The 13,099-nt window shown below is 46.9% G+C and overlaps 1 protein-coding gene across 1 annotated transcript in view; it reads right to left on the bottom strand.

Annotated features, from left to right (window-relative positions):
* The window catches only part of LOC311118836 (homeobox protein cut-like 2), a gene marked incomplete at both ends in the record, with an annotated part of 39,788 nt that overhangs the window by 2,795 nt on the left and 23,894 nt on the right, over positions 1-13,099 (bottom strand). The window contains 13 exons of the mRNA XM_084193615.1: positions 123-970; positions 1,167-1,283; positions 1,855-2,496; positions 2,839-2,938; positions 3,185-3,233; positions 3,335-3,393; positions 3,485-3,676; positions 3,926-4,030; positions 5,351-5,399; positions 7,407-7,473; positions 7,558-7,634; positions 7,910-8,057; positions 10,396-10,536. Of these exons, the coding sequence (XP_084049741.1) occupies positions 123-970; positions 1,167-1,283; positions 1,855-2,496; positions 2,839-2,938; positions 3,185-3,233; positions 3,335-3,393; positions 3,485-3,676; positions 3,926-4,030; positions 5,351-5,399; positions 7,407-7,473; positions 7,558-7,634; positions 7,910-8,057; positions 10,396-10,536 (2,594 nt within the window). The remainder of the gene's footprint in view (positions 1-122; positions 971-1,166; positions 1,284-1,854; positions 2,497-2,838; positions 2,939-3,184; positions 3,234-3,334; positions 3,394-3,484; positions 3,677-3,925; positions 4,031-5,350; positions 5,400-7,406; positions 7,474-7,557; positions 7,635-7,909; positions 8,058-10,395; positions 10,537-13,099) is intronic.

Below are 13,099 nucleotides of genomic sequence, written 5' to 3'. Positions count from 1 at the left end.
AGAAGCCTTGCTAATTACTTAGTTGTATGATGCTACAAGGCATAAAAGAGACATCCAAAACAATGGACAGACAAAACAAGGAAGTAAGGAAGTTAGGACAGCAAAGTAAAGTGAACAAACACCTTTTCACCAAAGATCCTCTGACAGATGCCATTCTTGGCCAGCTTCTCTTTGACCTGTCGGGTGAGTTCGATGGTGTCCACCTCGCGATACATGTACATCTCATACTGTTCGGGCGTCAGTGGCGGCACGGTGGGCTTCAGGGTGCGGGGGATGTATGATGGGTAGTAGGCCAGGCCACGGCCAGGGCCGGTCGACTCTCCGCTCACTGACACGTCTGACTCCACCTTCACCTCCACAGACTGCATCATCCCCGAGCCAGTGTCCTCCTCGGCCGCAGACGCCTCCTCACTGTTGGGCAGACTCTCTCCGTTCTCCAACTGGGGCCGGGGCAGAGCCGAGGGGCCCGAGGACGAGGAGGAGGACAGGGAGGGAGACACTGAGGTGAAGGGCCGAGAGCTGCTGCCCCCTACGCCGCCCACCATGCCTATGGGCCCCCGCTCCACGGACCAGTGCTGGTCGAAGTAAATCCCTGCCTCGCCGATCTCCGACTTGACTTTACGGATGATGTTCTGGACGAAGGCGGCGGGGGAGATGACACTGAGGGGGGTTTGGGGGCTGCTGACGGGGTTGGCCATGCACACGGTCACCGTGCCCCCCTCCTCCTGTTTGATGAAGGTGGGTAGGGGCAGGCCCTTGGAGGGCTCAGGGAGCCCCAGGCGCTTCACTTGGGACCCAGTGGTGGTGGCCGAGGCCCTGCTACAGACCTCCATCTCCATCAGGGCCTGCTGCTGCGCCTGCATCTCCCTCCTGGCCTGCTCCAGGATGTTCTTGATGGTGTCATCTGAGCTGCCGCCCGCCCCGTTAATGCTCCTGCCTGAGGGGCTGCCCAGGGATGACTTAATGTCACCTGCAGAGCGCATTACACACACACACACACCCCACACACAGTCACAACATACAACTCTATGAATACACACTCCACACCAACTTCAAAAACTTAAACTGCCATCAAAACAAATTGCTCTCAAAAGGTATACACCAAAATAATGCTAATCTAAATGTCACCTGACCTAGCACAGTTGAATAAAGAGTAGATGCATAACCTGTTCCAGACCCACCTCCTCTCTGGGACTGGATCTCCTTCTTGGCCTGCTCCAAGATATTCTTGATGGCGTCGTCTGACCCAGTTTCAGGAGTTCGGATGCGAGGAGTGATGCTCCCTGCCACAGAGAGGGTATCAGAGAGAGGAGGTGAGTGAGTGGGATGGCTGATCAGAGGGCAGTTCCAAGGCCTTGTTTTTGACTGTTAGATCAATGGCTGCCTTTGAGATCTTGGCATCTGAGGTTGCAGTATACGGCAAGCTCAACTTTAAAAAGCACTGAAATTTGGGGAGAAAACTAAGTTTAAAAGTAACACAACAAACATGGGAGAGGAAGCCATGAAGAAGTTTGAGGTGCGGGCCAAGGGGATTAAAAGGTTTAAACGCAGAGAAACTAAACCACCAGCCTTTCAAAAATAAAACACATGAGAGACCGAGTGGCCAACTCTGCTCTATCCCACAGCACTAATAAAATCCTCAAATAAAAATACTGCTACCGCAATACCTCTGAAGACAACCTTTAGTTTTCACCTATTAAACACTTTTAAATGAATGCCTGCAATTCTTTCAGTTTAGAAAGTGAGTTTTCATGGCTGGGCACTGTGATCCTGTCCAGTATTTCCTGACACACCCAGTGATCTGCTGTCATATCTGTGGTTTAGGATAACCACTGTCCAGTCCAGTCCACTCACCTCTCTGTCGGACCTGGATGGTCCTGAGGGCCAGGATGTTCTGTTCATCAGACAGGAACTGTTTCATCTTGATGAATGGCTCCTTGCCTTTCACTGTCAGCTTCCTCCAGGGCTTGGGCCGGGCCAGGATCTCACTGACCGAGCCCTGTGATAGGCCCAGCACGTAGTGACCAAACACACGCTGGCCAATGTTGTGCTTCAGCAGCTGCTCTTTGATCTGGAAGGCAATATCCGCTGTCTCCAACTGGTCATCATCGCCCGCGGTGGAGCTCCCACTCTCTGATTGGTCGCTGGGCAGGCCGGCCTCAATGCCCCCAGCCCCTGCAGGTCCCTGATTGGTTGACATTAGGGCGGCTTTGGCTGCGTACAGGGCGGTGGGGAAGGCCATGATGGGGCTGCCGGCTTCCTTCTTGAAGAGTGGGGAGCAGAGGAGCTGCTTGTGGAGGACGTGGTCCGCAGACAGCCTGCCCCCTGAGCAGGGGGACACAGAAAAGGGGCGGGGGAGGTCGTGGCTAGAGGAGGAGATGTCCATGGTGGGAGGACCAGGGCTGGCCGAGGTACGCTCATCCACCTGGGAGACTGAGGAGAAGGACCCTGTGGGCCTGCCCCCCTTCCTGCCTGACTCCTCCGATTGGTCCTCATCTGCAGACACAGTCACACTCAGTTTGGCAGCACTTTCACAGCCACTGGGGTTACAGCTGCATAGGACCAACACAGACACTACATGAAGTTTACATACACTGTGCAGACTCAGGTCTAAACACTACAAACAGCTTTCAAGAACTACAATTAGATGTCATAGACATAGGGCGCATTCGACATTCCATCTGACTTAGAAGGCGAGTCGAGACGGACTCACTGATCTACAAATCACCTTGCATCATAAATAACTACTGAATATGATTTGTATATCAGTCAGTCACAATGTACCCATGATACATCACGGTTTTGCTGCTTTCGAGGCCATAGACACTGTTGCCTCACCATTGTTGCGTAAGACTCTGGCCTTATCCATCAGGTATTTGTGAGAGGGAAGAAAGGCCTCTTTGTCCAGCAAAAGAGCCTCTGCAGCCTTGGCAGAGTTCTGGTGACACACACACACACAGGCTGTTCAATTCCGATGTATCAATTATAGTGGCTGTAGATATCCTTACAATGGATGACGCTCACTGAGACATTCAATGGCACTGCTGTACTTTTCCTTCCCTGACTGCAGTGGAACATTTAGAGGAAAACAAAAATCTGTTTTGTTAAGAAACAAACTACTTTGTTTTATACTGGGCTATGAACAACCAGGCAATACACAGCAGACCGTCAGTAAATATCTCACCTGGGACGAGCTACCATTCGCTGAGGCCAGCTTCATTACCTTCAGGATACTACAAGAGGAAAAAAAACACAGTAAGAATGTTATATTGTGTTCCTGTATATAAGATGGTGTAATACGATTAGTAGTCTCTTCTTAAGCACTGTGGGTCACCTGAGTTCTGTTTTAATCTCTTCATAGTCCATCTGGGATTGCAGTTTAGCTTCTAATCTCTGAAACAGTCAAAGAGAGGAAGCATATTTCACTAAACTCCACTAACAAGAAGGTACCTCTTGCCATTTGAGTGTGTGCAATAGGACATACCTCAATAGATTCTGTTTTATAGGCCAGCTGGCGTTCCAGCGATATGATCTGATTGGCTGAGATGTCCTGGACTTCCTGTAATGCGAACTGCAGTCTCTGTACGTTCTCCAACAGCCTGAGGATCTCTCGGTCTTTAGCAATCAGCTTAGCCTCCAACTTGGATGGCAACACATCGCCCTTCTCATCCCTCTCCTAAGTGGAAGAAAGAAAGACCAGGTGTGAGAGAGAAAGAAAGTCAAAGAGAGTAAAAGACACTGAAGGGTAAATTAATGGAAGGTGATCATCCCTTTTCAAAAAGACAAATATTCTGCCATCCAGAATTCACACACTTAAAAGATCCATGATGTGAAGCTTGACTTGACTCCCTGTCAATGAATTTGAAGGGGAATAAATCGAGGAACACATTGATCTGAAGAGGAAGTGGATGTGGTCTCGTCTTACCCCACTAGTGCCCTCTGGTGGATTATAGCTGCCTGGGGTGGTGCTCCGGGCACTGGCCAGCTGTTCCTTTAGCCTTTCCACCTGCCTCTGGGCCATCTCCGCTTTCTACAACCAAACATCACAGCATTACAACTCACACTACAAAACACTGACACAACCAATATGTCAGTCACTCAGCAGATATACAGATTAACTGGTCCTGAAGAGAACAGAAAGATAAATCTGAGGACAGACCCTCAGCAAAAAAAGAAATAGAGGAGGGGGTTGAGACAAGGCCCACCACTCCATTTTGCTGAGAAGACTGTTTAGTCAGCGCACTTTCTTCCCAAACTGTTTACCTGCTCTGTCACACTCTGGCTGCTAATTAATGATTCATATTGAGAACATTTATCTAAGAGCTGCTGGCGGAGAGAGAAAGTGCGCGCGAGAGAGAAGGTAGGATAGAGAGCGAATGACAGAGAGAGAGAGAGAGAAGGTAGGATAGAGAGCGAATGACAGAGAGAGAGAGAGAGAAGGTAGGATAGAGAGTGAATGACAGAGAGAGAAAGAGAGAGAGAAGGTAGGATAGAGAGCGAATGACAGAAAGAGAGCGAGAGAGAGAGAGAGAGAGAAGGTAGGGTAGAGAGCGAATGACAGAGAGAGAAAGAGAGAGAGAGAGAGAAGGTAGGGTAGAGAGCGAATTACAGAGAGAGAGAGAAGGTAGGATAGAGAGCGAATGACAGAGAGAGAAAGCGAGAGAGAGAGAGAAGGTAGGATAGAGAGCGAATGACAGAGAGAGAGAGAAGGTAGGATAGAGAGCGAATGACAGAGAGAGAAAGCGAGAGAGAGAGAGAAGGTAGGATAGAGAGCGAATGACAGAGAGAGAGAAAGGTAGGATAGAGAGCGAATGACAGAGAGAGAGAGAGCGAGAGAGAGAAGGTAGGATAGAGAGCGAATGACAGAGAGAGAGAGAAAGGTAGGATAGAGAGCGAATGACAGAGAGAGAGAGAGAGAAGGTAGGATAGAGAGCGAATGACAGAGAGAGAGAGAGAGAGAGAGAGAGAGAGAGAGAGAGAGAGAGGAAATAGAGGAAAATGATAGAGATAAGGAGAGAGAGAATAGAAATCACTAGGAAGGAAAGATAGCAATCAAGGCAATGAGGTAAGTAAGAGCCCCAGCGCATGGCACTCCGACATCAATAGCGCTCGGCAGTCTCTCCTGTCCTCTATTGAGTGTTGCCGTGGCGCCGTGGAGCACCCACAGACGGGGGCCAGGGTTTTCCGCCTCTAATCACAGGGGCTCAGGGAGGGGGAGGCAGGGGAGTGGGAGGCAGGGGGGACGGGGGCTGCAGGATGCAGGGTGTCTAATTAAACAGGAGGCTTGATTACCGTAATGAATGAGCATCTCAATCAGAGTGCTGCCTACAGGACGGCATGTCTCACTCACCTGGTTCGCCTTCTCAAGGTTGGTCATGATCACGCTGACCTCCTCCGCCCTGGAACACACACACAGAACCAGCCAGTGGGTTACTGAGGGGGCTATCTCATAGTCTAGCATGATTTATACACCCTCCTTGACCTCAATGTAGGGCAACACCCTTTTCTTACACGATTCACAGTAAATCACAGTCCTCACATAGCGCCCTACAATACAACCAAACCAGACAGAAATGGACTGCCTGTCTGCTCCCTACTCAGAGTTCTTTGGAGATTCCATTCCTACATGCCTCCATTCATCTAACAATCAGAGGAGTCTAATTTAAATAGCAGCTCAGCCAGATTATTCATGAGGTTTGTTTGAGGTTCAACTGTTTCTTTTTAGACACATGGGACTTGATTTTCAAAAGGTGGAGAAAAATGAATTAATGAGGATTGTGAGATTGATTAAAATATGCACATAGATTTCTGGAGTTTTTCAGGACAAAGAAATCCCTTTCCAATTCACTACATGTGTTTGTGAGAGCAAATCATAGATCTTGTTCACTATCAAACAAACTCTTTTCAAACCAACCATGTTCTTTCTCACCTCCGTCTGCCCCCACAGTCCCCTTCATCTCACTGCTGGTTATTATGGGCTTGCTTTAGGAAGATTAATGGCACAAACAACTTAACTCATCACCCATTCTGAATAGTCACAAAGCATTGCTTTCCAACATTTTGTGGGGTTAACAATAGTTAGAACCCCAAATTCAGGACCTTTAAAAGCCCCAATCAGCCAATATTTCTCCATATTAATTAGTAGTAGTGTTGCACTGGTGTAAAGTCCAAGACTCATAGGGCTCTGGGCAGTGTCCAGACCACGTCAATAAGCCTAGGATGGATGGGACCACATTGACAGAAAAAGGTAACAGGTGTCACATACAGATTTAATGAGCTTGTGCAGTATGGAAAAATGCTTTGTATTGATTACCTGTTCAGGTACTCAAATCAGCCAAAGTAGCCAAATGACCCTAATTATCAACATCAAGGAAAAAGTCAGTGAGAGTAAGAAGAGATAAAGTTGGCGTCACAGAGCCATGGGGATGAGTCCTGAGAGAGGGGTAGTGGTGATTATGGGCCAGGGGGTTGTGTCTTTAGTATTCCTATTAGACTACTACAGTCAGTTGAGGACAACTACCACTCATATGTCAACCCCTATAGGATGTATTCCTCATTACCTACTCACTAACTACAAACCCAGCCATTCACAAATGAAGCACAGGCCCTGTGGCCCGAACACCAACACACAACCATCCTTCCTCTCCCCTCACAGAGAGCTAAAGAGCTTTCACTGTGAACAGCTACTGAACATGAGAGGGGAGTCAAATGGAAAATGCTTTAAATCCAGCAGAATGGATGGCAGTGGGTCTGGAAACTCCTGTTCAATTCCACCATGGATTAAGCCTGGGAGAAAATCCATTAGCGCCGGCTCACTGTGCTCCGTTCGCAGCACAACCCAAACAAAGGAGTGTTTACTTTTAATGTCTATCGACATCCTTCATACAACTTCACATTCATTTCAACCGTTGAGCTGGATACATAGCGCTCACAGATCCAGGACATGGTAGAATGTTTTCTGGAGCAATCTTTAAATGGAGCCATTCTTCTTGAGGCCTGTCAAGGCAAGGCTCTGGCTGCCAGACAGAGGAGGCCAACACAGAGCTCTCCCATCCATAGACCTGCATTAGTCAGTGAGTCTCACCATGGTAACGTCCCAAATGGCTCCCTATTCCTTAATCAGGGATCATCAACTACATTCAGACTGGAAATGGGTACATTACAGTGGGGGAGTGACCATGTGTGGATTAGGGTAGAGACAGCATGGCTAAAGAGAGAAGGCTGAGCATAGTGGTGTATGTATAGGTGGGCTGAGTAGGGACATGCAGTAGTGTATATGGAGAGACCATGAGTAGAGTGAATGATGGCAATGAACATGTTAGAGAAGCAGCATAGAGGACAATATGGACATAGGCTGAGTTGGTTACTTGAACAGAGATAGAGTGGAGAAACAAGCAGGCTCTTACTTGTTGGCCTTCTCCTGGTCGTATTTACACCGCAGGTCCAGCAGGTCTGTCTGGGCTGTACTCAGAGCTAGAGAGATAAAGGAAGGGCATTAGTCATGATGTCCTTTCTCCTCACAGTGTCCAAAAAGGACCATCGGACAAAAATACTCACATGAATGCAGCACTTTGATCCTCTCCTCGGCTTCACCCAGTCTGTCGGCCAGAGTGGCATCTGTGTCTTCGACCTCCCTATGAGAGAGACACAATGTCTAAGATCTGCTAAATGACGTAAATGTAAATGTAATGACCAAACTTTCATAGACTCTCAGGAATACAGCACACAATACTGCATTGCATTCTGTTTCCACTTATTAGTTTAAGGTTTAAATGTGATTACATCCTGATCTATTTTCATTGTACAGTATGACGGGGTGAGGGCTGTTCTAATTTTTGTTTTGATTATACACATCATATCATGTTCACAGGGGTGTGAAGGAGGCGAGGACCAGGCCTGTGTTTCTCACCCCTCTGTCTGGCTCTGGATCTGGTGGTTCTGCTGAGGTGAGCCTGTGGCTCTGAAGGCCTGTTTGCTGTTGGGAGTCATCACGCAGGCTGTCCGGCTCGATGCCTCCCCAGCTCCTGAGACTGCTGCTGGGCCTTCTTCTGTGTCGTCTGTGGAGAAGAGCGGAGAAGAGAGGGAGAGGAGTACATATGAGAGCTGTGGTCATCTGAGGTGAGGGGCCACAGAGAGAGTGCATGGAACAGAGACATCCTTGTGTGCTGGGGTTGGAAAAGGTTCAGGGAACAGAACCGAAAAACGGAAAAGAAAGCCATTTTTCAAGGACCAGAATCAAAATCAGGAACGAAAGTGAGCTATACTGTTCCGGAACCGTTATTTTAAAAGCGTGGGAACCTGTTAATAACAGGGTTTTTTTACGTTGTGGGGATTTTTTTCCAGTCCCACAAAAGAAAAATGCAACAAAGCGCCTACGCAAATCCCTCACTCTGTCACACAGAAACGTATACCAGTGTCTGCCTGCCAGCTGAACATCTTTACCAGTGGGTGTGCGTGTGTAGGCTACTGTAGCCCACTGATGTTACAAGCGTGATTCAGAAATTAGGGAGAGATTTTTTATTAGAGAAGAAAGGATTATCTTTTTCAATGCTAGTTAAGGATACTACAGCTATCACGTTTCACATTGGATTTACAGTGCATTCGGAAAGTATTCAAACCCCTTGACTTTTTCCACATTTTGTTACGTTACAGCCTTATTCTAAAATTGATTAAAGTGTTTTTTTCCTCATCAATCTACACACAATACCCCATAATGACAAAGCAACAGGTTTTTAGACTGAAATCACATTTACATGTTTTCAGACACTTTACTCTGTACTTTGTTGAAGTCTTCTAGGTTATGACGCTACAAGCTTGGCACACCTGTATTTGGGGAGTTTCTCCCATTCTTCTCTGCATATCCTCTCAAGCTCTGTCAGGTTGCATGGGGAGCGTCGCTGCACAGCTATATTCAAGTCTCTCCAGTGATGTTTGATTGGGTTCAAGTCCAGGCTCTGGCTGGGCCACTAAAGGACATTCAGAGACTTGTCCTGAAGCCACTCCTGCGTTGTCTTGGCTGTGTGCTTAGGGTCATTGTCCTGTTGGAAGGTGAACCTTCGCCCCAGTCTGAGGTCCTGAGAGCTTTGGAGCAGGTTTTCATCAAGGATCTCTCTTTACTTTGCTTCGTTCATCTTTCCTTCAATCCTGACTAGTCTCCCAGTCCCTGCAGGTAAAACAAAATCCCCACAGCATGATGCTACCACCACCATGCGTCACCGTAGGGATGGTGCCAGGTTTCCTCCAGACGTGATGCTAGGCATTCAGGCCAAAGAGTTCAATCTTGGTTTCATCAGACCAGAGAATCTTGTTTCTCATGGTCTGAGGGTCCTTTAGGTGCCTTTTGGTAAAACTCCAAGCGGGCTGTCATGTGCCTTTTACTGAGGAGTGGCTTTCGTCTGGCCACTCTACCATAAAGGCCTGATTAGTGGAGTGCTGCAGAGAAGGTTGTCTTTCTGGAAGGATCTCTCATCTCCACAGAGGAACTCTGGAGCTCTGTCAGAGTAACCATCGGGTTCTCGGTCACCTCCCTGACCAAGGCCCTTCTCCCGATTGCTCAGTTTGGCCGGGCAGCCAGCTCTAGGAAGAGTCTTGGTGGTTCCAAACTTCTTCCATTTAAGAATGATGGAGGCCACTGTGTTCTTGAGGACCTTCAATGCTGCAGATAATTTTTGGTACCCTTCCCCAGATGTGTTTCAACACAATCCTGTCTCGGGGCTCTACGGACAGTTCCTTCTACCTCATGGCTTGGTTTTTGCTCTGACATGTACTGTCAACTGTGGGACCTTATATAGACAGGTGTGTGCCTTTCCAAATCATGTCCAATTAATTGAATTTACCACAGGTGGACTCCAATCAAGTTGTAGAAACATCTCAAGGATGATCAATGGAAACAGGATACACGTGAGCTCAATTTCGAGTCTCATAGCAAAGGGTCTGAATACTTATGTAAATGTAAGGTATTTCTGTTTTTTATTTTAATATATTTGAAAAAATATATAAAAACCTGTTTTCGCGTTGTCATATGGGGTATTGTGTGTAGATTGATGGGGAAAAAATGAATTTAATCAATTTTAGAATAAGGCTGTAACATAACAAAATGTGGGAAAAGGGAAGGGGTCTGAATACTTCCCGAATGCACTGTATTAACTACAAAAAGGTAAGATGTCGGAACAGTGGAACAAAACGACAAAAAAAATGTGTTCTGTTCAGAACTAAACAATTGCAAAGTAATTTCTGTTCAAACCCCTGCTTTTGTGGCTTAAAGTGTATTTGTGTAGATCAAAGTGACTTTCTTAGATGTTTTTCTCTGAGATTGAAATGTTTTAACAATTAAGCAGCAGTGAGCTGGGCCTGGCCCCGTTCTGGGGTGAGAGCTGTGAGGGCTGTGGCTCTGACCTGGCTTGTCAAGGCACTCCAGGTGTCTCCTCCAGTGCCTGCTGATCTCCCTGACCAGGGCCTCACTGTCTGGGGCCGAACTCTGCAGCTGCTGCAGCCTCTCCTCCAGGGTGTGTGTGGCCTCCAGCACGGGAGCTGGGTCTGAGAGCAAAAACACACAAGATATTTTTCTATGACCCATTCCACACAAAACAGCCACTCACAAATAATATTGAGAGATAATTCAAGAGCTTGTACATCTGAACATGATGTAAAAATGGCTTTGGATGCTGAAGTGGGTTACATTATTAGGAAAGTTAAAAGTTCAACACTTCAGTCAAGTGAATTTCATTGACCATCTATTTGATCAAATATAATGACATATCACAATTATGCTGTTGCTGCTGTCAAAATACTTATCCTATTATACAACTGATGTCAGGATGTTTAAAATGTAACTTTTTAAATAGCCTATATAAAAAAAGATATCTACTATCCCATATCCTGCATGAGACAGTACAGGACAGTACATCATATGCTCTCCTGCACAGCAGTATCAACAGTAGGAGACTGAGAATCCCACTGAGAAATTGTTCCCAAGAGTGTCTCTGGAATTCACTCAAATGAGATGCCTTTGAAAATCTCACAGGCTGGGCCTAATGACATGAATAGACTAAACTACTGAGATCAAATCCAATGGAGAGCATCACCTATAAATTCATTAAAAAGTAAGCAGCATAGATTTCAGTAGAATATGACACGCACTTTAGTCCCGAGTATACACCTAAACAAATCCAACAAAGTGTGGAAAAAAAGTCTGCTCCTGAAAAGAACAGAAAAAAAAGAAGCTGGATTCTTTAGCACAACAGAGGAGCTGCTTTGCAATGCATGTGCAGCAGCGCTGGGCCCATGGGGCCAACTAGGAGTCGGTTTCTCTGCTAACAAGTCTCCTCTGTATCATTTGATCATTTAAATTATTATGCCAGGAATTCTCAGGAGGCGGCTCGGCACTCCACATCACAGGGCTGTTTTTAATCTTCTCCTTCCCTTTCTTCCCCTCCCGAAAAGTTCAACAGCTCTGAGAGGGAGAGCTGCTCCTGTTGTGTACCTGCCTGCCGCACACCAAAGGAGGTGACTTCTAGTGCCAAAGCACAGAGAGAGGGGCTCAGGGGAGCCGTCTGACAAGGAGGAAGGGAGGATATAGAGACACATACACCAGCCCTTCAAAACTCCAAAAGAGGAGGGAAAATCGCTGCTTTTCTGCACAAACTTTTCTCCCACAGCTTTCATCCGTTCATCTTTCTGCTGCTGTGTGGATCACAATCGTATCCTTTTATAGCATGGGCACAGACTGAACTGACTTTTCAGAGAGCCTAACCACAGACGTTTACACTTCAACAGACACCACTGAGACTAGACAGCCAAGTCTAAACAGGCCACAAAAACACAACAGTCACACGCACAAACACTTATCAGAGACGCACAAGTTTAAATAAGCAATTTACTGAAAGACTTCCATAGCCACTTGACATATCTGAAGTTTCATCAGAAACACTTGGTCAGAGATAATTGATTGAACTATTTTTCCCCAGGACCGTTTACAGTCAAATGAGCCTCCTGTGTGTCTGTGTTCACTGTTACACCAACACTGGAGATATTGCATCAGTCACATGGGACATCACACTTAAGAGAAGAGCTCTTCTTAGACAAACAGGATGACTTAAAACAGTGCTCTTCACATCAACCCACTGTCATAGAAATCCCTTTATCAGCCTCTTTCCATATATCCTTTTAACTTTCCATTATCAAAGTGCAGAGATTACGGTAAGGGATCTCTCACACGTGGACAAGCAGGGATTATCGATCAGTGGCTAAGTCAAATTTAAAGTGAAGGTAGATACACTACATGACCAAAAGTTTGTGGACACCTGCACGTCGAACATCTCATTCCAAAATCATGGGCATTAATATGGAGTTGGTCCCCCCTTTGCTGCTATAACAGCCTCCACTCTTCTGGGAAGGCTTTCCACTAGATGTTGGAACATAGCTGTGGGGACTTGCTTCCATTCAGCCACAAGAGCATTTGTGAGGTCGGGTACTGATGTTGGGCGATTAGGCCTGGCTTGCAGTTGGCGTTCCAATTCATCCCAAAGGTGTTCGATGGGGTTGAGGTCAGGGCTCTGTGCAGGCCAGTCAAGTTCTTCCACACCGATCTCAACAAACGATTTCTGTATGGACCTCGCTTTGTGCATGGGGGCATTGTCATGCTGAAACAGGAAAGGGCCTTCCCCAAACTGTTGCCACAAAGTTGGAAGCACAGAATCATCAAGATTTCCCTTCACTGGAACTATGGGGCCTAGCCCAAACCATGAAAAACAACCCCAGACTATTATTCCTCCTCCACCAAAATGTACAGTTGGCACTATGCATTCGGGCAGGTAGCGTTCTCCTGGCATCCGCCAAACCCAGATTTGTCTGTCGGACTGCCAGATGGTGAAGTGTGATTCATCACTCCAGAGCACGCGTTTCCACTGCTCCAGAGTCCAATGGCGGCGAGCTTTACACCACTCTTAGGCTTGTGTGCGGCTGCTCGGCCATGGAAACCCATTTCATGAAGCTCCCTATGAACAGTTATTGTGCTGACCACTCCACAGCACTCTAATGCAACACAGGAGCAGCTTCAGTAGCAGGTTCATCCTGTCTAAACCACTGAGAGGTTTAGGCA

This window comes from Coregonus lavaretus (assembly GCF_964263955.1).
Source record: "Coregonus lavaretus genome assembly, contig: HAP1_SCAFFOLD_1167, whole genome shotgun sequence".
In the NCBI taxonomy this organism is placed as follows: domain Eukaryota; kingdom Metazoa; phylum Chordata; class Actinopteri; order Salmoniformes; family Salmonidae; genus Coregonus; species Coregonus lavaretus.
Note: the sequence above shows the minus strand (reverse complement) of the source record. Positions and strands in the feature narration are given on the sequence as shown.